Source organism: Python bivittatus, unplaced genomic scaffold (genome assembly GCF_059951505.1).
Source record: "Python bivittatus isolate LINGU-HERP-01145 unplaced genomic scaffold, Pbiv_v1 ctg000020_np1212, whole genome shotgun sequence".
NCBI classification, from domain to species: Eukaryota; Metazoa; Chordata; class Lepidosauria; order Squamata; family Pythonidae; genus Python; species Python bivittatus.
The window spans coordinates 121,197,173-121,223,807 of record NW_028277030.1 but is presented as its reverse complement, the minus strand read 5'-3'; the positions used below and the strand labels follow the sequence as shown (position 1 = coordinate 121,223,807).

General features: G+C 39.4%; 1 protein-coding gene and 1 non-coding gene across 3 annotated transcripts; both read left to right on the top strand.

Moving 5' to 3' along the window:
* POLR1B (RNA polymerase I subunit B) lies at window positions 1–26,054 on the top strand. 2 transcript variants are annotated; one of them, XM_007426618.4, is made up of 15 exons: window positions 1–277; window positions 2,054–2,221; window positions 2,928–3,074; window positions 3,608–3,740; window positions 5,179–5,315; window positions 5,790–6,013; window positions 7,536–7,707; window positions 9,351–9,522; window positions 11,016–11,297; window positions 13,380–13,513; window positions 13,832–14,002; window positions 15,357–15,513; window positions 19,324–19,520; window positions 20,222–20,469; window positions 23,195–26,054. In XM_007426618.4, the coding sequence occupies exons 1-15, from the start codon at window positions 101–103 to the stop codon at window positions 24,072–24,074; spliced, it is 3,399 nt and encodes a 1,132-aa protein (XP_007426680.1). In that variant the 5' UTR covers window positions 1–100; the 3' UTR covers window positions 24,075–26,054. The 2 variants fall into 2 exon arrangements, with proteins under 2 accessions (XP_007426680.1, XP_088004481.1); XM_088148355.1 differs by lacking the exons at window positions 1–277; window positions 2,054–2,221; window positions 3,608–3,740 and having other exon boundaries at window positions 2,960–3,074.
* LOC112540451 (U4 spliceosomal RNA) lies at window positions 12,351–12,490 on the top strand. The gene has a single exon (XR_003084541.1). It is a non-coding gene; the product is annotated as a U4 spliceosomal RNA (small nuclear RNA).
* Window positions 26,055–26,635: the final 581 nt, after the last annotated feature.

The window sequence follows — 26,635 nt, the reverse complement described above, 5'->3', positions numbered from 1 at the left end:
TACAAGTCCCAGCAAGCTTTGCGGGATGGGAAGGAAAAGATGCCTATGTCAGTCTTCCGGTAAAAGGAAAGCTCACATGGTTGATCGCTCATGAGGAAGCATGGATGCTGCGTGCAAATGGAGGAATTTGCCTAGCGGTCCCAGCCTCAAGCATCTTACGGCGCCGGACTACGGCCTGCCCAGAGAGCAACAGCGGCCCGCCCTGCAGGATCTTGCACGGGCCCATATTGAGTCGTTCAACTACTCTGTGAGCGAAGGTCTGATCCGGGCCGTGCAGGTGAGCAAGGCGGAGAGGAAGGGAGGAAAAACATTGCTGCGAGGTGGGAAGAGAATTAAGGTTGGGGGATCGAAAAAAGAGGCAGGATGGAAAATAATGTAAAAGTCAAGCTTTTCCTTGTAAAGAAGAGGGCACACCGCCCCCTTTGGAGATTCCTTCTCAACGAATCATGGAGACACAAATAGTGCTTAGAAGAAAGAGATACTCTGTGCGATGGAATACTCTTTTGGTTAAAATCAGTTAAAAGTAAACAACAGCACATCTTCATTGTATTTATCAGATCTCTTTAACAGACTGGTTGTAAATGAAAAACAAAAAATAGAGGGAAAGGAATTCCCTAGAAAGATGCCATGCTAGAGTTTAAGAGCCCCCTTCACGCTCTGATGTTTTGCTGCATTTTGTTCTTAGAGCTGGAAGAAGAAGTATGAAAAAACGAGGAAGGTTTTGTTTTGTTTTGTTTTTTGTAAAAAGAGCTTTATTCACATTTCTTGTCTACGTTCTTTCCTCTTAATTTTTTGGCTGTTAATTCTGTTGGTTAGCTCCAGCATAATAGAGAGCTGTTGAAGTGTTAGCAAATTTTACTAAGCTCTTACACAGCAACCTTCTCCTTTTATGAACTAGCGTGCAGTAGCATGAATATTATACATGAACGTGGAGAGATGCTCTTCCTCTATGAGGACATACTTACAGTAGTCATTTGCCAGGTTGAGAGTAAAGATCCGCATAGTCAAAGCTATGGTTTTTCCAGTAGTAATGTATGGCTGTGAGAGCTGGACCATAAAGAAGGCTGAGCGCCGAAGAATTGATGCCTTTGAACTGTGGTGCTGGAGAAGACTCTTGAGAGTCCCCTGGGCTGCTAGGAGGTCAAACCAGTCAATCTTAAAGGAAATCAACCCTGATTGCTCATTGGAAGGACTGATAATGAAGCTCAAGCTCAGATACTTTGGTCACCTAATGCGAAGAGAGGACTCTTTGGAAAAGACCCTGATGCTGGGAAAGATTGAAGGCAAAAGGAGAAGAGGACGGCAGAGGATGAGATTGTTAGATAGCATCACTGAAGCAATGAGCATGAAACTGAGCAAACTCAGGGAGGCAGTGAAGGACAGGAAGGCCTGGCGCAATATGGTTCATGGGGTCACGAAGAGTCGGACACGACTTAACGACTAAACAACAACATAGTAGATGTCACACAAAGTAAATCTTCACCATTTCTTTTGTTTTTTTAATCCCATTCTTTAGCTGAAAAAGGCTCCTACTCTGGCTTCCAAATCCTCATAATTTAAAAGACTTGAGACAAAGAAAAGGGTAATGAGGGAAGAAGGAAAAAAGAAAGAAAGCATTAGCTCCAGTTCTTAATGTTATAAGCTCACCTGTAGGTACAGGTAGACTGTGGGACATGAGGTTACAATTCAGGAAAGACCAAAGTTGGGTGATCTCTCAGAAGAGCCTTCTGCTTTGTTACCTGACTGAATGGCTGCTGTAGGTTGACAGTTTAGAACAGTGTTTCTCAGCCTTGGCAGGTTAAGATGTGTGGACTTCAACTCCCAGAATTCCCCAGCCAGCATAGAATTCTGGGAGTTGAAGTCCACACATCTTAAACCTGCCAAGGTTGAGAAATACTGGTTTAGAAAGTGAAAAGCACCTGTGCATTGAAACAGTGTTGTCTAACATCCCAGCAGATACAGCCACAAGAAGATCTCTCCTGTGGAGATTTCTTAGGTCCTTTCTAATCAGCATACGATAAACCTCTGCGTTTGTTGTTGTTGTTTTTTTTAGGACATTCCTCCTTTGGAGTTTGCTTTCAGGAATGATCGGATTACTTTGGCCTTTTCAGGGGCCACCATCAGCCCTCCTATGGTACCAAAAGGGAGTATATGTAAAGAGCTGAAAGTTTATCCAGCGGAATGTCGGGCACGTAGAAGTACCTACCGTGGGAAACTGACTGTAAGTAAAGGACTAAAATAATACTTCAAAGAGTTTTAGGACTCTGCTTAGAACATTGAATAAATATAGAAAACTGACATAGTGATATTTTTCCCTTTTTGGTAATACCGGGATCTGGGGTTCTCCAATGAAATAAAATGGTGGCAGGTTCAGGAAGTACTTTTTACTGCAAGATGTAACTATGGTTGCCAATTTAATTGGATGACCCCAGTTTCTAGTAGAAGAAGAATAAGAAGAGTCATAGTGATTTTACACCTCATGTATTTAAAAGATAAGGCTATTTGTTATGAAGCCTATTATTTCCAGTAACATAAATAGTAAGCATTTTGATTATAGGTGTTGGAGAATATAATTTGGATACACCTTCTCTCTGACAGATAAAGTGAAAAGTCTTATAGGTCCTAATCATTTTTCAGCTAACTCTCCATCTGCATGGCAAGTAACTATTTTTAGTTGGCTTTCTGAACAATATTCACATAATCAGTTAGTGTGTTAATAATAAGCATAATCAGTTTGTGTGTGTGTGTGTGTGTATAAGTGTATTATATAACATTTAAGTTTTATATATAGTATAGGTAAATGTTCTTTAGACATTTTTTGTTATGAGATTTTACAGAATAGTTTTTTCTTTGAGTAGAGATTCCAGTGCTCCTTCAAAATTATTTTGTTCAATTTTTTTCTAAAATCACTTTTCCCCCCTGTATAGGGTGATATCAGCTGGTCAGTGAATGGAATTCCTAAAGGAATTATTAAACAGACCCTTGGGAATGTTCCAATTATGGTGAAATCTAAATTTTGTAATCTCCATGGCCTTTCTCCCAAAGCGCTTATCCAACACCATGAAGAAGAAGAGGTATTATTTAATTTGGTTGGTTTGGTTTTGCATCTGTGTGAAGCAAAAAATATCTTGGGTTATTTCAGTGGATTTTAGACATCCATTTCAGAAGGGACTCTTCTGAGAATTTCTTTTTTTTTTCCCCCTTGGGAAATAAGCTCCATTTATTTTTCTGAATATATATAATTACTGTTTGATGGTGATGGATTACTAAATATTCTTTGATACAAGAGTTGTATCAGTTTTTAAAATGGAAAAGCTAACAATAGAATGACAATTCAACACTCTGAAAATACAAAAAAAATCAACACACAAACTTAAGGAATATTACAGTAGTAATCATTTAGATTGCTTTCTTTTCTGTGCCTAAAGTGTTGAATATATGTAAAAAGATAGGGCTTGTGAAAAATAAAGTTTCAAAAATTTCACTTTTTTCCCCCCAATTTTGTCATTTATTCAAAACTCTTTCTTGGCTAATTAGTTGAAATAATTGATCCTTTTTTGTCTGACAGCTTGGCTTAAGACTAATTAGCATTTTTTACTCTTGGCAGGAAATGGGTGGTTATTTCATAATTAATGGAATAGAAAAAGTGATAAGAATGATGATTATGCCTCGGCGCAACTTTCCTCTTGCAATGATAAAACCAAAATGGAAATCTAGAGGCCCAGGGTACACACAATATGGTAACTTTTGACTTAAAAATGGTCTTTGTTTGCACCGTTTTACTATTTCTCTTGGTGGAAGTTAGATATTTTAGGTACACAGTATGCTACAGTTTTGTTTCTGATCTGATTTGGTCTATAATATTTTGTTTTGGACATTTTTTAATCTGAACTGTGACAAAAAGTCTGGGGAATACTGTATTGTGATTGTGTCAGGTATTTATATTGCCTTCCCTTCCCTAATTATGCATACCCTATTTGCACAAAATCCACCATTCACAGGTTTTGGCTCAATCCTGAGAGCACACTAAAAATTGCCCCCAAATTTTTAGACTGGGTTTATATACAGTGCTAAATGTGTAGTTTGCAAACTGTAGTGGCTAGATTTAAACAACTCCAAAGTGAATCAAATCAGATGTGTTCTATGACCTAGGCCATTGTGAGGACAGAAGGGCGAAATTATTGAATAGATGGGAGAAAATCATATTAAACTATATTTAACTTTAAATGCTAATCTTAATTTAAATTAAATGTACTTTTGACCATACCCTTTATTTTCCCAATCCTCACCCTTTTTTTGGAGATTGATCCTCAGACAGGCCTTTGGATTGAAAATTCTAACATGCCCTTGATGTCAATCTCACACCAGTTCCTTGTGTTTGCCTTACAGGTAGTCCTTGAGTTACAACCACTCATTCAGTGACTGTTCAAAGTTACAACGGTGCTGAATTAGGGGGACTTACAACCGGCCTTCAAAGTTGCGACAGTGTCCTTTGGTCATGTGATTGCCATTTGCAACCTTCCCTGCCAGCTTCCCACAACCAAAGTCAATAGGAAAGCTGGCAGGAGGTTGCAAGTTGCTCCCGCAGGTTGTTCCCACTCCCGCTGTTTTTTTCTCCCAAGGAGCCCCTGGGCAGCATGGGGATCTCATACTCTGTAGCACCCACCTGCCCATACTCTGTAGCGCCAGCCTGCGGCACCTGCCCACACTCCATAGCATCTGCCTGCCTGTAGCTCTGGCCTGCTTGCCTGGGACTCAGTTTCAGCGCCTCTTCCCATGTCGCAGTCACATGAGGTACTCATTTAACAACCCACGGTCCTTGGGGATTGCTGGGATTGCTGTCACTAAATGATGTGGTCATGTGACCTTGCGCTTTATGATCACATTGCTTAGTGATGGAAATTGTGGTTCCAATTGCTGTTGTAACATGAGGACTACCTGTACTTCTATGCAGCAACTTGATGCATTCAGCAAAAGAAAGGCCTTTTATATATGATATGATATATGATATGATATGATATGCCTGCTATCAAATGGCACATTTAAATTCCCAAGACTGGCTGGGGATGCTGGGAAGCATAGCTCCAATACATCATTAAGGCATAAGACTGGGGAAAGCAACTTTGATAGTATTATGGAGCAGTAATATTAAGAAGTGTATCTTTTGATGGTGTTTAGGGGTCTCAATTCACTGTGTTAGAGATGAGCATACAGCTATTAACATGACTCTACACTACCTTGATAGCGGTTCAGTGATGGTGAACTTCATCTATCAGAAGGAGCTGTTCTTTATCCCACTGGGATTCCTCCTTAAGGTATTGCCATTATACTCTGTTCTCAGGGAGCTATGATTTTCAGAAGAAAGAACAAGCAGACTTCTTTCCTTAGGAGGCTGCATAGGGCCCTTTGCATTCAACATAGCTGGAGTAAATGGTTATTCACAAGCCTATGACTATGGCCTGGTTCAGTTGTAGAAATCAAATCTTGAATTGGCTGACCAGGCTAATATAACATGTATATCTCAAACACAATTCAGTGGCAGAGAAATTACTTTTAGATAATTCCTGTCTGCAGAGGTGGGGTTCTATTTCTGGAAGGTATTCACCTTCTCCAAATCAATATGAGTCCACTATTATCAAACTATATAATTCAGAATACTGTAAGATGTCTCCAGCATGATATAGATTAAGAATATGAACATCATAGCTCCAGTAAATGATTTTACAAATTTTCTATTAATCAGGTCCCAAAGCATCTAAAAATTCCAACTTTTTATTTTTCTGCTCCAGGCATTAGTTAGTTTCTCAGACTTTCAGATTTTCCAAGAACTGATTAAAGGGAAAGAAGAGGATACTTTTTATAAGAACTGTGTCTCTCAAATGCTGAGGCTGGTAACAGAGGATGGCTGTGTGACCCAGAAACAAGTGCTGATCTTCTTGGGGCAACGCTTCAGAGTAAAATTGAACCTTCCTGACTGGTACTCTAATGAGCGTGTTGGAGAGTTCCTTTTCAAGTATGTGCAGCTGAAGCTTTTTTTCTTGTAACCAGTTTAGGATCACACTGAGTCTGAGCCCACACAGTGGTGCAGCTATGGAAATTATCAATGTTGTTTTAAGCATTTCCTAATCGAACCATAGTTTCTGTGTCATGGGGAGTACTGCCTTTTTATTTTTGTATTTGGTTCATCTAAAGTATTGTGTTGAGTTCTCAGAATCATGCTTTAAGAAGAATATAAATTACTGGAAAAGATTCAGAAGGCAATTATACTTGGAGGCCCTATGAGGAAAGGGCAAGCTATATTTGGTCTAGAGGAACTAGAAACGTTTGGCTTGAGAAGGGAAGCTGGACAATAGTCATGACTGCATGGCTCAAATATATGAACAAGTCTTGTTATATAAGAGGGAAATACTGTATTTCCCTAAAATAAAAACTGAGAAAAACTATCTTTAAAATAGAATTTCTATCTTAGAGTCACATGAGTGTTTTCTGTCAAATTGTCCTGGGATGGGGAGAATCATTCAATTCAGGATCAGATTCCTCTTGGGTTAATAACAGTTCTTCTCTGTTACCTGCAGAGGTAGGACTATATCTGATTTGCTTAAATGACAAGGTAGGTTTTGGATGAATGCTAGAACAAACTTCTTGGTAGAATTAGTGGAACAAAATTGTTCGGAAATTCTCTTGTTAGTCCTTTTGTCATTAAGTACTGCTTAAAACGTAGGCAGAGCACACATATCAACAAATCACTGCTGCAAGCAAATGTAAATTTATCCTTCCAGTGTTGTATAATAAGTCTCATGGCTTCATCTAATGACAAAGAATCCATAGCTCTTGGTATAATGATAGATTCCATAAAGGTGGAATATCAGTGAGAAAAACATGTGCATCTGAGTTTTCTGACTGTTTTAGGTGGATTACAAGGCCATCCCTAACTCTCAACAGATGCAACACCTGCCTGGTCTTGGAAATTGAATTGGATGGATGGCCTCCAGAGAATATAAGAAGGCAGTAGCAAATCATTTATGTACTGTTGCCAAGAAAATGTGATGTCTCCTTGAAGTCTCCAGCAGTTGAGCCTGACTTGAAGGAAACTTTGGTGTTACATTTAAAATTCAGCCCTTTAATAGCTAATCCAAGTTCTCCTTAGTTACACCAGTTCCAATTAAAGCCTAATGCATTTGAGGTAGAAATAGTTGTTCCTATTATGTTAATCAAATCTGTAAGAAATCTAGTACCTTTGAGACATTTTGGTCTTCAAATCTCATGAGCCCTAGCCCTTGTGACCAGAAGGAAGGGATTGTGGGAATTATACTCAAAAACATCTGGAGGATGTTGGTTACCTTCTTCTGCATCAATATACTGGATTTGTTCCAATAAAAAAAATTTCTATGAAAACTGACTTTAAGGTACCTAAAGATTTGATTTTTTCTTAATCCAGATTGTATAGCGGGGTGGCCAGTGAATGCTGCTTGATTGGGAAGATAATTAAGGAAATTCAGAGGGTGATTTGTTCTTCTTGTCCATTGTTCCTATAGCCAGTGCATCTGCATACATCTAAAAACGAAAGCTGAGAAATTCTACTTGCTTTGTCTCATGACCCGAAAGCTTTTTACTTTAGCCAAAGAGGGATGCATGGAGGACAATCCTGACAGCTTAATGAATCAAGAAGTGCTCACTTCAGGGCAACTTTACCTCATGTTTTTAAAGGTAATATTTTAAAATTGATCCCCTCCCCCCCCCCCCGTTTCCCTCCTTCTTACACACAAACACGGGTATATACACTGTGTACAGACAGAACTCCAGGGCTGGATTCACATACTGTGTTAAGCCATAATGTGATTCATTTGATTTTAGGATTACCATGTCTGAATCACCATTTTTATTTGTAAACCATAGTTTACAGTCAGTCAGGAACTACAGTCAACCTTTTGGTCTTTTGAAGAGTTGTACAAGGCTATCTGTGATGTGACACTGTCTCAAGGGCATGGCTGAAACTTTTGAGCCTCTTGATTACCAAATTTTAAGTGAGTGTAAGGTTTGAAATGGGAGCCGGAGGTCTTTGGGAAGTAAATCACTCACATTCCTGTCCTTAAAATCTGAAAATCACTTGAAATTATGCTACCAAATTATGCTCCTCCATTTTGATGGCATGATCTTGGGGTGCAAATGGGATGCAGGGGAGCTGCAGGGAGCTGCACTCCCAATTTATGGTTTTATATGATGTATGAATCCAGCCATTGTCTTCCATGTAATAATCACCCAATATATGTTGTGAGACACACACAAGTACCCCTTTTCTGATCCCACTGTTGTATCTTCAGCTTCCCCCCAGATTTAATGGAAGATGAAAGTGGTTAGTTTCCTTGGATGAAATGACCACAAATTGAATCAGTCCTCAGTAAGATTAGTGGCCTCTTATGCCAGGAAATGTGGTATCAGCACAAGGAGGGAGCCTGATTATTTGACTATTTTTGTAGATTCTTCAACTGTCAGTCTATATTTGTGCTGATTTCAGAAGGCTCTGCATTCTCCATTTTTACAGATGAAAGTCCAGATTACTCTTGTCAACAATCCAGATTCACAAGGAGAAAGTTAAACAACAAAGCAGAGACACTGATTGATTGCAGTGGCGTAGGAATGGCATTTATATTGGATAATTCAAGGATTTCTTTACTAGTACAGATACTCCTGATTTATAAAACAGCAAGAGAGTCCTTAATATTCCAGTGCCTTTGTTTCAAGTGGGCACCAAATTTCTTTAAAACCCTGGGAAGCTGCATTAGTTGCCATATGTCACCTTCTACATTTCCCTTAGCATTGCTTGGAACAGTGTCTAGGAGCTGTCAATATGCAAATTCTTTCCGGGGTTGAACCTGCACCTTTCCTCTTCTTTGTATAAGGAGTCCTGCTTGGTAGGCATGATGAATCCATGGCTTTGTATTACATTCCTGCCCTTTAGTGCTGCAACGCCATCCTTGGCTTGCTGCCAACCCCACTGGTGTTTTGTATGTAGCATTAAGCCATGGATTAATTTGCTACAAGCCAGTGACAAAATGGCAACACCCAAGGAAGTTGAGCAGCCAAGAAAGTTGAGTCCCAGAAACTTACAAATGCCTGTTTGGGTTCAGTCAAAGCATGTTTTGACCCTACATTTCAGATATATTAAGTGACTAAATTACTGTTAATAGATGTTTTTAAATTTTCTTAATTTACTTAATGCCTCTTGTAGTCTAGCCTTAAATACGTATACTTGACCATATTTATTGAAATTGCCATTTATTTGTATGCACCCCTGTGGTAACACAGTAGGCGTTTAAGCCCCTTTGTCTTATTTTCATCCTGTCTTTCAGGAGAAGATGGAAACTTGGCTACAGTCTGTTAAACTAGCCTTAGACAAGAAAGCTCAGAAATCAAATATAACAATTACTCCAGAAAACATGATAAAGATTCTTGGCATGGGAGTGGATCTTACCAGGATGCTTGAATATCTCCTGGCAACTGGTAATCTGCGCTCAAAGACAGGTAGGATTGTCTGCAACCTAATTATGCATCTGGCTTTACTTCTAGCTAAATTGGTACAGTATTACACCTCTAAGGGGTCTGGAAATACTTAACTGAATTATTGAATAAAATTAGATGTGCTGCACAAGTCCAGAGTTGTATGAAAAGGCATTTTCAGAAAAGAATAACTTTCATTTTTTTGGTAATGTATACTGTGCTGAGTCTCCCCTGCTCCAGCCTAATAACAGAGGTTGCAGTCATAGTTCATAACAGTTATACTGAATTCTTAACTTCATTTCTCCATTTAACCCAGTGATGTAAATTGCAAAATTGCCAAAACAAACATTTCCAGCTCAGCAGAGACATTGCTAGAATTTTCCCATAGTCTATTAGGGATGTTGTGCACATATGCTGCACCTCCTGGTGACTTCTTAAAAAAGCATCTTCTCCTGGTTTTGTATTGATTGATCGATTATGTGCCATCAAGTAGGTGTTGACTCTTAGAAATCATAAAGTAGCTGCATAATCCCAAGAAAATACTTGTTTCAATTAAGAAGGTACTTGGCTACCATGCACTACCAGGAAAAGATGCAACTTCTTGAAGAAAGTAGTTGTAGCTTCATATGTCAAGTGCAGCACATTCGTTGTGTGTATTTCTGCTAGTTCTCTGTAGGCATTTTTGTGCAAATCACAAGCAAAGCCTAGTCAACTTGTTCACATGTCCCACTGAATCTTAATATGGCTTAAGAGCACAGAAACAGTGCGCTCCTTATCATGCCTCACTCTTCCCATGAGTAGCTGCAGTCAGCAAGCTATGAAGAGTGAAATCCACAGCTTGTTTAACATGATTTTGTCCTCTGCCTTGTTTCAAGGCACTATGGGTGGGTAGATGTTTGTGGTGAGATTTCCATGTTCTCTAGCTTTTCCCCTTCTATCTAGAAAAAACAGTCAAATAACGCAGAACGAGAATAAGAAAAATCATACAGTTCTGTGAATGCGCGTGATAAGAGCACAGAACTGATATTTTGTTCCCAAATTTTGATGACTTGAATGCGGAATTTTAAGTTTTCTTAGGATGGAGTATATAGTATATATGGAGTATATATAAAACCCATATCATGAGCTTAAATATTTGGGTTTTGTTTGTCATATTTCAAAATGCAGAGGCTTTTTTCTGTGTGTGACTGTGGTTGTGTTTTGGGGCCTCTTTTTAGCTAGGCCTCTTCTGAAATTATATTTCTGTGACCAGTCAGCAACACAGAGTCAAAAAAACACATTCAAAAAGGAGATCAGGGAATCCATACAATGCCTACAAGAGTTCTTGCTCTTTTCCGACTGCTTGAATCCTGAGTGTTTTGATCTCTCCTGTCTAAAATCTGAAGTTCTAACACTTGCCAAGTCAGAAATACAAATGCAGCTAGAGCTGAGTGTTTGGCAAACAACTGCTCTAAGTACAGAATTGGAAATCAGATTTCTATTTCTTCCTCCCCTCCCCCCCCTTTCTACTTTCCAAGGTTTGGGCATGCTGCAGGGGTCAGGTCTGTGTGTGATAGCAGACAAGCTGAATTTCTTCCGCTACCTCTCCCACTTCCGCTGCGTGCACAGAGGAGCTGCTTTTCTTAAGATGAGAACCACAACGGTGCGCAAGCTGTTGCCAGAGTCCTGGGGCTTTCTCTGTCCTGTCCACACACCAGATGGCGAGCCTTGTGGCTTGATGAACCATATGACAGCCCCCTGTGAAATTGTAACCCAGACTTTCCACGCTGTATCTCTGCTACCATTGCTTTGCTCTTTAGGTGAGTGTTAATCATTTGGAATGGTCAGAAGAATGCTTTTATGGAAAGCCAGTCTCAAATTGGGATGATTACTCTTGCAGAGGTATAATTTCTGTGCATGTAGAAATGTTTATAAAGCAGTGGTTTTTTCACTGGATTTGAAGGTTCTTAAAATTCTCTGGAAGATGTATCAGAGTCCTCAGATCAATAGCAATACTCCAACAGTCTTTCCTCATAAATTACAACTGCATTTTAACAGTATTATAGAACCATCCTGTGGATCATGCAGGGACAACCAGGAGCAGCCAAAGTAGCCGTGTGAGTCTGGCACAACTCCCATAACAATTCAGAAAGAAGTACTTCTTGTGCACTTGCACACATTCCACAGCAATTATTCTGAAGGATTTGCAGAGCCCTATTTGCAAGCATATTATCTCTGGCCTATGTAGTTAAAAATAATGTTGGGAGAGAAATTAATTTGATACATATTTTTATGTGAACTTACGTAATTCATACTCCTCAAAATGGAATGGAATTGCACCAAAATAGATGCTTTTCACACTTTTGTAATGCAGTTTGTGATTTAAATTAGAGGCAAAGGGTGCACAAAAATGTGCACCGTTTGCTCTCAACTTTCTTCATGTTGAGAAAAATTGTTTACAAACAATATGAATTTAGGGAGAGTGTAGACAAAAGTATATAGTTGGAGAAAAGTCTATGAATTATTGTGCAAACTTTAAAAAAAACCCACAAAACATGTGGAAGCAAGCCAAAATGAAACTGGAATGAGAAAGAACATACTGAGAATGAATGCACGGTCATCCATCCCTATTTAAAAGAATCAAGTAGAAGATGATGGGAGAGACAGTGGGCTTCCTGGAGACAGCCACACAGAGCTAGGTAGACCAGAAGCACAAGCATTTTTCATACATTCACCTACAATCTCAAACATGTGTTTACTGATCACTGATGGTATTTATCAGAGGCCTTTCCTCTTTTAATATCTAATATCTGACTATTTGTTATTAGCAATAGGATCTTAAACTTGTAGCAGTCCAGTGTTTCATTTCTATGTACTTTGCGCAGTGGCAGTATCGTAGCCAATGAGGTTTATCCGAGGCGCGATTATTGCTAATTGAAACTTTTCCCATTGTAATAAATTTCTACTCCATTCCTTCCTAAGTAAATGATTAATTTATGTAATTTAGTTATAACTTTTAAGAACTGGTGTTTGAGCTTCTGTGTTTCCTCATCCTTCCCTTTTATTATGTTTATTATGCCCTTTAGATAGTAAACCTGAGGATAGATCTTGTCTCACTGTTTATATTTATAAGCCATTCTGGGAGCTTTTTGGCTGAATACTAAGGAAATGTGCTTTAAAGAAATAGCATTAAGTAGATAGTAACATAATGGAAAAAGCCCCTCTAGGAGCTAGGTAACAGATGTCTGTTGCTGTTCAACTTAAAATCTTGCTGGAAAAATATTTTTCACTTGCAAGAAAAACATCAATAAAGAAGTTTTTTTTTAAGTTTTGGGGTCAAAGAGCTCCACATATTGGAATCTGGCTATCAGGTGAATCTCAGAAAGTCTTGACATTGTATAAGTGATCTATAGCAGCCAGTCTTTAAACATGGGTAAATTGGCATGGGAAAAGACAATCCCTGAAGCGGCATGACTTAGATATTACATTCTTTCTGAAGCTTACCTATGAAATAAGTCATTAATTCTTTTTCAGAGGAGGAGATGAGGCAGATAATGAGCTTTTCTCCAGCTTGTTTAGTGTGTTTGTGGTTAAATTGGGGTTTTGAATACATTAGGTTCAAACACAACATTTTTATGGCTTTCACTGGTTTTCAGATTTCCCAATCTTTTACACTAAAGAGAAATTTTACCATTGTCTTCCATACACTTGTATCGACACTTTCATCCATAATAAGGGTTTCTTGATCAAAGCAAATCCCATCTGTGTCTTTTACCTAATGGCCATGCTGGGGGAATTTTAGGAGAATACCAGTCAAAATATGGACTTCACTAACTTCCTGGGGAATGTGTACAGCTGTTCATGATAACATGTTAACCATTGCCATGCAACTGTTTCCATAGGTGTCACTCCAGTTGATGGTGTACCAAGCCAACCTTACGCTGAATGTTATCCAGTTACATTAGATGGAGCTCTAGTGGGCTGGATAGAGAAGGATCAGGCTCCTGATCTTGTGGAGACTTTCAGGCACTTCAAGGTGAGTCTTCTTTGCTTAGCTGCAGTGTATATCTCAGCTCCATACTCTTGGAAAATTGTGGCATTTCAATGATTGGGTGATTGGCATCCATGATTGTCATACAGAATTAGATGGTTTTCCAGCTGCATCTCTGCCTCTTTCAAAAGTCATAGCTTTTGATGAAGCCTCTTTATCTCCCTCTCTTTTAATGTTCTTTAAATCTTGATCCTACAAGGCTTATCATTATTACCTTGTGAATTAGTTTAAAGACTAGCTATTTCTTCTCTCTGCTGAAGGATATAAAAATAAATCATTTTGAGTCTTGATCTCTGCTAACAGGCAACGCAAGAAAAGAAAATTCCAAGTTGGACAGAAGTGGTCCTTATTCCAATGACAGGAAAACCCAGTCTCTACCCAGGACTTTTTATTTTCACTACCCCTTGTAGAATGATGCGTCCTGTACAAAACCTGGCTTTGGGGAAAGAAGAATGGATTGGCACAATGGAACAGGTAACACTCCCTAATATTTGTAATAAAGCATCAGCTAATCCAAGACATTACTGTATTATATTTCAGATCCTGTGATCTGACATCATGTTTAGAGGTGTAATGGAATGCCTTCCAGACCCTGGCAGGACAGACGAGTTAAAGGAGGAAACAGGGCTGTTACAGAAGCAATTCTTGCTTCTCTGAGGTGGGAGGGGTGAGAAAGAGACCCAGAATAGCTCTGCCTAAATTATACTAGGTATTAGTTGTGTGGGAGAATGACTTTGGTGTGCTTTCAGAATTCTCCTACATGACCCTATTAGCAATAAAGATATTTCCAGAAATCCTAGTGGTTCTTGTTTCCTGACCTTGCCAGCCTCTCAGGACTTGACGGGGCACCAAAACAAAAATAAATTAAAAGTGGCCAAAATCTTGTAAGATGGCCAAATCTTGCAAGATCTTGACAGCTTCACCTCTTGCATTTTTTTCCCATAAATGTTACAAGCTTTTGCAGTTTCTGCCTGAAAGCATGCAAAATTTGTTGAACAATTTGGTGGTGTTGTGAGCTTTGGGGTTTTTTTTTAATTATTTAATTTGGGGAATATGTAGACTGCTATTTGGGAGTGTTGGGGAGATCCTGGAAGTGTGTTTCTTATCACTGGTGTATTTGATCAGTAATAGCCTAGTTGGGTAGTTGAACCTTTTTTCTTATGATTAGTAAGTGGGCGCTTCAAACAGTAAGTAACAGACCAATGTGCTCACTTAGTCTTAGATTTCTATGTTTTCAAAGATCACTAGCTCAAGAATAAAGCAAGTTTTGCATGCAAAGTGTTCCGTTGTTCCCCCCAGTTCTCCATTCAGGCTGAAAAAGTACCCTTGCCTGAACCCCTGCAGAGCTGGGTCATTCAGTATACATAATACTGAGCAGCTCCCAATGTTTTCCTTGCAATTTTCTGGGATTTTTTAGAACAAATCATTACAGAAATGCAATTGATAACAGCATCATTAATGAGGCCCTTGGATTTTGTCCAAGGCATATTGGCTGTAATATCTAAGGCCATTAATTCTGATTGCTGCCATTTATAATTTTTTCACTCTAAAGACAGGATATTTTAGCTTGGAGAATATGCTTCTGGGAAGAAAAATATGAGATGTGTGATGCTATTATCGTGAATGTTAAACTCTGATATCAAGAGGGTTGAAAACAATGGCCTTTTGGATTTTACATGTTAATACTGAATTTTTCTGCAGTGCACTGTTAAAATTTACTGGTTTAGCTTTGCAGAATGATTATTCTTGTAATAATAGGAATTGGAACTAGAAGAGGTTCAGTGGGTTTGATAGCTCTTGAAAGTGATATAAATTGGGCTTCCCTTAGGTATTCATGAACATTGCAGTGTCCAAGGATGAAATTGAACCTGGGTTGACCACTCACCAGGAGCTTTTCCCCTCTAGCATGCTAAGCGTGGTGGCAAGTTTCATTCCTTTCTCTGATCACAACCAAAGTCCAAGAAACATGTACCAGTGTCAGATGGGTAAGTATTTACTGTTTCCTAATTATACTAGTAGTTCAGTCATTTTCATAGTATGCATTGTTATAGTCAAGAAATGACTATATCTGTGCATAGGAGTTATCAACAGGCTTTGGAGGAGCTTCCATGTTTTGCAGAACTATTAAAAAATGAGGAGGAGAATCTAAATTAGGAATGCCCGAAGATAACCTTGGAACATGCTGAGTGGCAGGGAATGAGGGGAAGAGATAGAATATTGGCAGTATGAACAGAATAGAGAATCTTAGAAAAAAGGGTAGCTGTTTATGACATGGATAAGACAAAACAGGAGTATTTAAATAGGAGTATTTCATGCTGCACTGTTTTGTTGCATGTCACATTTTTGCAAATGTCGCTGTTGTACTTTCATCCTTTGCTCTTCCTGATTCTTTTTATATACTATGTTTATATGCTATATTTATGCAAAAGGAAGATGAGATTTTTTTCCAGTAATAATTACCTTGACATGTATTTATTATTTACTTATTTACTAATTTATTGCTTATTTACTAATATTTATATAGTAATATCAGCTCCAGAGATTCCTAATGACTAGCATCCAAATAAATACTCATAAAATACAATAGTTATTGTAACGTAAATATAACAATAATATAAAACAAGAAATGACAAAAATATCCAATGGTTAAAAACAATCTGTAGTGCGGCTTTTAATCTCCAAAAGTTATCTTAAAGTTTCAGCTACTCTATGAAAAGATAGGAGTATTTAGACTGAAGAGTTTTCAATAGAAAGCAAAATCCACAGGGATGGAGCAGCTATTTAAATGGCCTATTTCCAGATTCACCTCTCTTTGATTTGTTTGATGGGGAAACTCAGAGCATCCATTCATGGTAGATCCAATAGGATGGATAGATTCCTTCTGGAGCAGACAGACCTCTAGGCCTAAGCCATGTAGGGCTTTATAGATATTAACCACCACCTTGAATTGTATCTGGAAACAGTCTGGCAACCAATGCAGCACCTGTAATATTGGTGTAACACTAACCCACAAGCTTATGGGCGGCTGCATTTTGCTTCAGTTGAAGTTTCCAAGTAGTGTTCAAGGGCAGTCCTAAGCACCATGCATTACAATAGTCCAGCTTCAGAGTAATGTAGGTGGCTATGAGTTACCTGCTCCAAAAAGCGGGCAAAGGACCTCCCAGCCATGACTGCTGTTCTAGCTGGAGACATGAGTCCAGGAGGACCCCCAAGTTACAGATCTTCTTCAGGGGAAATGAACCTATCCTTAATTTACATAGAGGCTACCAGAAACCCAGCCAGTTTCTGGACAGACACACTGTCTTGGTGAGATTCAATTTTAGCCTGTTTTGTCTTATCCATGTCGTAACAGCCTTCAGACAGCAGGTTGGAATGTCCACAGTATTTCCTACCAGAATCAAGAAGGAGATGTATGACTAGGGATCAAATGCATATTGATTAAACTTCACCCCAAACCAGGGGCATCCATGGGGGGGAGGGGATGTCAATAATGTTAAAATGGGAGGTGTTACCTGGTAATTGAAGCCCTGCTCCTTTTTACATGTGTTTGATGTGTGCGAAACATATTCAGAAGGGGCAGGGCTCTGATTGCCCAGGCATGCCTGCTGTTTTGCCACAGACATTCCTGCCCCTGAAGTTTCATACAGATGTTAAATAACATGGGAGTGAGCTTAAAGTCCTATGACACATAATCTGTTTCCTCCTGCAGCCCAACCAGTTTCTCCAAAACCTTTCCTAAAAAGGGGAGGTTGGAAGCTGGGTGGCAGTCAGCTAACATGCCAGAATTGAAAAACAGACTTTTTGAGTGGGAGGCACCCACACATTTTTCAAGTTGGCAAGCACCATCCCCTTTCTTAAAGAGGCACAGGTCATCTCTGAAATCCAACAATTCACTCTCCCCCACTCCCCCCGGCTTCTTGAAGGGCTAGATGGGCAAGAGGCCACGATGCCGGTGACTGAGCACATTTCACAGAGGACCTGGTTCATATCTGTGAAGTATTTAGGCAATCTAAATACTGCAGCCTGAGGGAAGACCTTGCAGAGACCTTCCCCAGAACGGTACTTAAATAGAGTTGTTGGATGACATTCCACTGATGAGCAGAGCAGAGATGCCCTGACACATTGCTGACCTTCTGTCCTCAGCGATGCCACCTTCATTCTGCCACTGTGGCAAGAGGCTCCCTGCTTTATCTCCCCGGGCTCCTTGATAAACCATGGGGCTCCTCAGGATTTGCAGACTGAGAGGATTCTCAGGCTAGGGCTCATCTTGTATCTGGAGAATAGAGACATACACTCTTTAACAGGAACAGAGAAGCCATTTCTCTCACTGAGGGAGAGAACACTAACAAAAGGGCGTAGTCTGTGGATGGAGAACCTCTTCTGTCCTTGGATTCCATGTCTATTTTTCTGGAAACATTTTTCTCAGTAAGGCAGGATCAATAAGTGACTTTTCTCCCTCTCGTGCCTGATTACAGATACTTGTCCTTTTGTTGTTGTTGTTGTTCTGGCTCTGCCATTTTGGAAATAAGATTTCAGACTAGTATGTAGGTGTGTGACTCCAGTATAGGTTTTAGTAAAGGCAATCTGGAATTTACAAGTTGGGAAGTTGGGTCCTGACAAGATTTTTATCTGGGTTTGTAATATTTTTTTTTCCTGTCTACTCTTCTCTTTTGGGAGAGATGATCTTAAATTCAGGATCACCTTCCTTTGGTGTAACTGTTAAGGATAGTATCCAATAGCAGAACACCAGGGGGCTCTCTTGCCTCTTTTTCTCCTAGGAAGCAGGTTTTGTAAAATCAATTCACTACTCCATCATTAAATTGCATACATTTTGTTCAGTATGGACAGAAGTAACTAATTCATTCTCTGCACTACATTTGTTGTTTAATCTACTTAAAATTAGAAAGATAATTTCACTAGACACTGGGATCCAGACATTATGATTGGCCAGCCTGGCAAAGTTCAAGACATGTTTGTAGAGCTTCTCTCATGTGCTAACTGCATGCCTAGTATGAAGCAGACTTAATGCACCTCTTTCAAGTGGGAAGTGTAGTCAATGGTTTCTTCTTCAGTGTGTTAGTAGAATTTGTCTGAATGCTGCTATACTCCCATAATAGCTGCCTGCTGTTTTTCTTCATTCTTTTATTCCTTCACCACTGCTAGGACAACTTACAAGGGAAGAATGGTGAGCAAAGCATTTAGTTCCTTTAAATGGCTCTTGACAAGATGGAAGAGAAACAGTGGGCTAGAAGATTAATCTCTGTCAACTGTATTTTTACATACTGGACATGTAGCACTGAGGTTACATTGAGTATATTCTTTTTAAAAATGGAAAGGAGAAGGGAATAAATCTTCAGTGGTAGAGAAGGAAGAAACTTGAGCTGGGAAATTTGGACTGCTCACCAAACAAATTAGTTCTTACATTTAAACATTTTAAATAAAATGAAAATATATGGATTTATATCATTTATTAGAAAGTATTTTTGTATATCTATATATTAAATGTAGGAAGATACCTTCGACCAGGACAGGATATTTGTGCATTTAATTCTGTTCTGTTTCTTCTGATTAGCAAAAGTTCTGTGGTCTCAAACAGAGAGGTCTTTTTCCATAGCTTACTGCCTGCTGTTTAATGGTAGATTGTTATCATTTAAGTGTGAAAACATGAGTTCTGCTACCAAGTTATGGCCATTCCCGAAAGTTGCAAGACATTTTGAATATATTTTCTCATCCGACTATACATGATCATTCTATTTTTTTTTTCTTCTTCTTCCACCCCCACCCCTGGCTCCCAGGTAAGCAGACAATGGGTTTTCCACTTCTGACCTTCCCATATCGATCTGATGACAAACTGTATCGGCTTCAGACTCCTCAAAGTCCATTAGTTCGGCCATCCATATATGATTATTACAACATGGACTCTTATCCCATTGGTACAAATGCAGTTGTTGCTGTGATCTCCTATAGTGGTTATGATATGGAAGATGCAATGGTAAGAACATAATAAATGGAGATGGATAAGAGCAAATTTTCATAGTATTTTTCTCTTTCTGCATCTGTGAAAATCACATGAAAAATAAGACAAACTTGATTTTCCCAATAATGGACTTAATCCATGGTGAAAATATTTCTACCTCATCAAGTGGGAATGGGAAATCATTTTTGGAGGAAGTGCCTGACAAGCACTTTCCTGAAAGAAGTAGCATAAATCAGCGTCATTGTTTAAAAAAAATCATCTATTGGTCTATATTCACTATAATGTATCCCAGGCTAAAAGATTTTTTTTTTGAGCAACAATTTTCATTTAATTTGTAAATGTTAATCTTAACTTTCCATTTAAGCTTAAATCTAAGACTTTGAAGTTCTGCCTGTCACCATACAAGTCAGACCCAGTGCTTGGGATATCTTTTGAGGGTCAGACAGCAATTTCAGTCCCTTTGAAATCCAAGCACCCTTTCCCCAAACTGGTGCTCATTGGGTGTGTTGTGCTACTGGCCGTACCCTACCCATGCTGGAAGTAGTAACCATTCAACACACTTGGAGGTCAAAAAATTGGAGGAGGATTAGGGTATGTAGAAACTGGTGAAATCTGAAAGTGACTGTTACTATGTTTCCCATAAATTGGGGAACAAGATCATTTGTACTTACACAGGCATTGCCTCTTTTACTCAGTGTGAATGTGTATCTCTTTAGATCCTGAGCAAGTCTTCTTGGGAGAGAGGATTTGGACATGGGAGCATCTACAAGACAGAACGCATTGACCTTGCAGAAAAAGTAAAGCAGGGAGAAGACAATCTAGTATTTGGGATTGGGCGTGATAAGCCTGTCCAGAGTTTGGACCCCGATGGCCTGCCCCACGTTGGAGCTAGACTTCAGTATGGAGATCCTTACTATAGCTATGTGAATCTCAACACAGGGGAAAGCTTTGTGACCTACCATAAGTAAGTGCTGATTGTTGCTGTTTCATCATTGTTTCCAACAGGAAAACTGGAAATTCCTTTTTCCAGATTGAATGGCTGCTCTCTGGGTAACATAGCATAAGAACATAAGCATGGCCCTGCTGGATCAGATCCTTGGCCCTTCTAGTCCAGCAGCCTGTTCTTACAGTGGTCAACCAACTGCACAAGATAGCCCACTTGTCTGCCAGCAGATGGCCTTCAGAGGCAGTCACATTATCATCAAAGGTAATAGCCATTGATCCTCACTGGGTAGCTTGCCTATCTAAACAACTCAAAAATATTATGTGTAGAAGAAAAAGTGATCCAGGATTGCAAGTTGTCATCCATTTCACCATGTTGAGTAAGTGATCTTAAGAAAGCCAGTCTCTCATTCACACACTTTTCCTACGAGCATTTTTTCTCTCTCCGTCTCCCATTCCCCCTCTCACCAATTTTACTGTAGTTGCAAGACTTTTGTTGACACCACCTTCTTTTCAGTTGATACAGACATATTTAGTATTGAGTAGAGAAGCTGCAAAAGAAAGTTGATGGAAGAGGCTTGATAGAAAAAGCCAAACAGAGGTAACTCTGTAAGAATGAAGCTGCACAAGTTGGGAGCTTGGAGCTTTAATTCTACTGCCTCCTTTTGCCAGCTCATCAGAATGTAAGAGCCTGTAGAATTAGTGTAAAGGCCCATCAAGTTCACCATCTGTGACCATCTGTTTTTTTCCTGGTAACCCACCAGGAAGGCATTAGCCACCCCCTCCTCTTCCCCCCACCCTGCTATTTTAGTGGTGTATTGCCTCTGGATATGGTAGTGTTGTGTAGCTGTGAATGCCAGTAGCAAATGATAGAGCTGTTCTCCATGAATTAATCTAATCCCCATTTAGGGCTGTCTGAATTGCCATTCCCAACAAGCATCAAGGAAATCCATAAATTAGCTATGTAGTATACGTGCAGAGGAAAAATAATATTTTGTCCAATTCCCTAGAATCCACTTGTCAATCTTATTTGGTGATCCCAAGTCCTACATTTATAAAAGAAGAAGGGAAAATATTCTTTTTCTTCTTTCTGTGTGTCACAGATAATTATATAAAACTCATGTCCACTCCATGAAAACAGCTGTTTTTGCCTTGGAGGGAGCTTTTTCTGTTTTCATTATCACTTTTTGTAAATCTGTATTGAATACAGTACCTCAACCAGCTTTAAAATTCCTCAGTGGCTTGATAAAAGTACTTTCAGTGTTTAATTTTGTGCATGTAGAAACAAAATGTTTGTGGCCAAACCATGACTAGGTCCGATTGAGAATTGCCTGTCTCCGAGGTAAGAAACAGGAAGCTGTTGCTTGTGTAGCGGGCAGCATACTTGACCATTAATGGAGTCTCTCCTCTCTTGGATATAGTCATGCCACTGTAAATGCAATGAAAAGGAAGAGAAGTGAGGTGAGAGCACTTTTGCAGTCATGGCACGTGTCGTGGTGACTGGACTCTAGAATCCAGATAACTTTTTGTCATTTGTATTTTCAAGTGTTATCCACAATGTTAGATTGTGGGTTCAGCTAACCCAGTCTTGTCTGTGTTAGCAAATGACAGCAGCTCTGCAGAGTCATAAATGAGGACGTTTTCAAGAGACATGATCCTTCTGAACTGAAAGTCCAACAGTTGGATCTGTAATTTTTTGATGTGTAAAAGCCATATTCTAGTACTGAACTATAGTCTTTGTGGTGACAAATAATTCTCCTTTTCCACAAATATTTTCTTCTGGGGGAAAAAAAAACTGTGGCTGAAAACAATTACAATTAGTGCTTGCTTAGTAACCACAATTGGAACCGGCAACTCCATCACTAAGTGGTGTGGTCATTAAGCAAGACATCACATGGCCGCCACTGACTTACAACCTCACTTCCTCAGCAATCGTTAAGCGAGACATCACATGGCTGTGACTTACAATTTTACTGCCAGTTTCTCCATTGAGTCTGCTTGTCAGCAGCCAGCTGTGAAGCACACAAATAGCAACACATGACCAGGGGGATGCTGCATGAGGACCAGTTGTAAAGTTGCTTTTTCAGCGCTGTCATAACTTTGAACAGTCACTAAACAGGGCAGTTGTTAATTGAGAACTACCTGTAGTTTATTGCTACCTGTACTATGTATGTAATGCATATTAAAATTCTGCACCGTATGAAAAGGTCCTCTATATAAGTTACATCCATTGAATAAATAAGCTTAATTTCTCAATTCTGTATAAATTACTCCAGGTTTGCTCCACATGGTAGATCCAAGGAGATATGAAAATCTTCCCTAGTTGCTAGAAGTCTTACTATGCCCTTCTTCTGCCTTCAGCTGCCTTTGAAAACTTTATATTAGAAGCCATTAACACAAAAAATGACTTTTTAGGTCAGGGTACACTCCCTCAGAATCATGGCATATATAGTCTTTTCATTAGGAGACTTGTCTTCTCCATCCTCTCTATTTTATCTATGGGCAAAAAATAGCTATTGATTGTTATCATTTAAAGACTTTGAAAAAGTAAGATTCAAAATGCTATTACTGAAAGGTTATATTGAGAGTATCAGCATTTCTTTGCATTTATAACATTAGCATGGTCTGTTTTTTATCTTCTTCTGTTTAGTCTCCACCTTATGTAAGTATTTATTTCCTCCCAAAACATGTTGGAAATTCCCTGCAGGAGCTCTTCTGGTGGTGATTTAAACTCTCCTTTTTTCCAGGAATAAGGAAATCTGTATTGTAGACAACATCAAGGTATGCAGTAATGATACTGGAACTGGAAGATTCAAGTGTGTGTGTGTCACTTTCAGAGTCCCCCGGAATCCAACTATTGGGGACAAATTTGCCAGCCGTCACGGACAGAAAGGCATCTTGAGCCGACTGTGGCCAGCTGAAGACATGCCATTTACTGAAAGTGGAATGGTGCCAGACATCCTCTTCAACCCTCATGGCTTTCCATCTCGAATGACCATTGGGATGCTGATTGAGAGCATGGCAGGAAAATCTGCCTCACTCCATGGACTTTGCCATGACGCAACCCCGTTTACGTTTTCCGAAGAGAATTCCGCTGTGGAGTACTTTGGCAAGTTGCTGAAGGCTGCTGGCTATAATTACTACGGGACGGAGAGGATGTACAGCGGGGTGTCTGGAGTAGAGCTTGAAGCAGACATTTTCATTGGTCTTGTGTACTACCAGCGCCTGAGGCACATGGTCTCTGACAAGTTCCAGGTGAGGACTACAGGGGCCCGCGATAAAGTCACCAACCAGCCCATTGGAGGAAGGAACGTCCAGGGCGGCATCCGCTTTGGGGAGATGGAGCGGGATGCTTTGTTGGCTCACGGGACGTCCTTTTTGCTGCATGATCGTCTCTTCAACTGCTCAGATCGTTCAGTGGCCCACGTGTGTGTTGACTGCGGTAGTCTCCTCTCACCTCTCTTGAAGGCTCCACCAGCTTGGTCCACCACTCGCACCCGACAATACGTTTGCACCTCTTGTGACCAAAGCAACACCATTGAAACAATTGCCGTCCCTTATGTCTTCCGCTGCTTTGTGGCAGAATTGGCTGCCATTAATGTCAAAGTGAAGCTTGATGTAAAGTAATTATGGCAACCTGAGCTTTCCTTTCCTAACTCTGTGGAAGTTGTTATAAAAGGGACTATTAATTTGTGTAGTGCTATAAGATTAGACTGATGGATATTTAAAAACAGGGCGCATTCAGCATATTATCTACAAAAAGAGAGACACTGGAGATATCTGGAATTACTTAATAGGCTAAATAGCACAAGTCTTGGGGCTTTCTAAAATGATGGAATGCTAACTTAAGGTGCTCACCCTTCTCAGATCAGAAAGCCCAATAATTTTTCTTTCACTCTTTGGGATTTACAACTGCCCCTGACAACAGGGGCTGCAGAGAAAGGCTAGAAAAGCTGGAAATGACATTCAGAAGCTTTTCCCGTAGAAAATAGGCAGATGCTGATGCCCCTCTGGCATTTCAGTATTTAATAGCTGTCTATATTGTTTAAGCAGAACATTATTTTGGCTGCAGTTCAACAGATAGCACTGAGAAGTGAGGTCAAGGAAAATGCTATGGAGGCACTGTTTTCTTTTTTCTTCTCTCCTGATTCCCCTTCACTGACTTCAAAGGACAGGTGAGGACTGCAGCTACTGCCTTAAATTAAAGATTAAAGGAGTTATGACAGATTTTTGTTTATATTTAATAGAAACCCAGAAAGTTTCTTGTAGTATTTTCTCTTTCCATTTTGAGGGGAGATGGCCGCACTATCTGCTGAGTTGTTATTTTTATCTGTTTGACGTTCGTTCTGCCTATCAGTCCTGTGCTGCATACTTGTCTTTCATAATCTGTGTCCTGCACCTGGCAAGATGCCATGATTTGATTTCCTCCAGATGAGAGTGCGAAAGTGGCTTAGGAATGGAGTCATTCTTGTTTGACTCTTTCCACTTACCGGACGTTCACAACATAGGAGCAGAAGTAAAACGGTGATTCTTGTTCATATGATTTTTATCTACTAAATTACTTGTCCATTTTTTTTTAGAACATTGCTGGAATGTTGCCTATTTTGATAATAAATCTACAGGGAAAAAAATCTTTGTTTTACTCTATGGGAAAAAGACTTAGCTTTTTAAAAATAATGTTTTAAGTTAAGCCTTCTTTGGGTACTGATTTTGATGGATTTCATTCTAGGCTAATTTTTAAAGTACTGTTCAGGCTTTTGACCAGATAAATAAATTTACAACTTCAAATGTATTTATTGGACATTAGGCTGCATACTTGCCTTTCATAATCTGTGTCCTGCACCTGGCAAGATGCCATGATTTGATTTCCTCCAGATGAGAGTGCTATAGTTCTGTTACATTTCATCTAGGGTGCTTGAGCCTGGTGTATGCATAAAAAGTGTGCTGTACACAAAACCAGAAGGTTGAAACCAAAGGATTCAAAGAATTCATGATTGGCAAGCAATTTGTGTTCCTCAATGAGGATGTGATTAAAATGGAATTGTTAGTCTGATTTCTATAAAGTCAGAAACTGAATATTGTTTTTTATTGCTTCAGTAATTCTATCTGCTTTTGGCATCAAAGCAAGCTTTCGTCCTTATGGAAAGTATGAGGTAAGTATACTCTTACCTGTGCTGATCTTTTTTTTGATGACCTTTTGCACTGTGCATGTAAATGCACGTCATTAAAAAGCTGAAGATTGATGCAATCTTATACATAAAGTTTTTCCCCTTTAATGTACAAATAGCAAACCTTAAAATACAGTAAAATCTTGATGTAACAGACCCCCGTTTATTAGACTTTGGATGCACAGTTTTTGATTGCATTTTACCCAAATAACAGTCCAAGGCTATTATGTGGCAAAGCAGTCCAGACAATGGTTGTACCTTAGGTGGCTTTGATAAAGGAATGTAGAGGTCATCTTGGAAGAGAGGAACCATTAAGGGTGTAAAACAACAACTCAGTCCTGGGAAAGTGGAAAGCATGTGAAAAAAACTCAAACTTGATTCTGTTTGATTTCAAGATTCTGTTATTATACCTTATTACAATAAAGTAATATTCCTGGAATTATTGTGGTATCGGTTTCCTGATTTCCTGTTTCCTTAAAGTTTACCTCAAGGCTACCAGCTTCAAAGGGACTTTCACTTATTCATGACACCCAAACTCACTCACGCATTCCACTTTGCTAACCCCTTTTTGTTCCTCACTGTAGTAGGGGATAGGCAGCAAGAGAAAGAGACTACATGGCTACCCATCTTCTTCCTCTGGAAGAAAATGGAGTGAGAATAGTGTAGAGAGAAATATAAATTGGTATGTGCATCAAAAGTTCAGTGAATGCATCCTTGTGCTGATGCATTTTAAGCAAAGGAAGGAGAATGCAATCAGCTTCTTTCCTCATCTAACCACATGAATGCTCTTAATTCTCAAAGTAAAATTGAGCTTCTAAATCACATTTGTAAAGGAAAATCAGCAACTATCAGTCACATGTTGCTCTTTCTCCTTTCTTTATAATAGCCAGGTTAGTGTACAACTGCCAACCAGCTCACTATGGCCTCTTTAACAAACTATGGTTAAACCAATCTTTCATTACTGTGATGTTTGAACATAGCCATAGAGGAGAAAACTCGAGAGCACCTTACCCAGAAATT

Coding starts and splice junctions, on each gene's coding strand:
- POLR1B (XM_007426618.4), top strand. CDS start 101: ATGGATGCTGCGTGCAAATGGAGGAATTTGCCTAGCGGTCCCAGCCTC. Junction 14,003..15,356: donor GGATTGGCACAATGGAACAG/GTAACACTCCCT, acceptor GGCTTCCCTTAG/GTATTCATGAACATTGCAGT. Junction 20,470..23,194: donor AGCTTTGTGACCTACCATAA/GTAAGTGCTGAT, acceptor CCTTTTTTCCAG/GAATAAGGAAATCTGTATTG.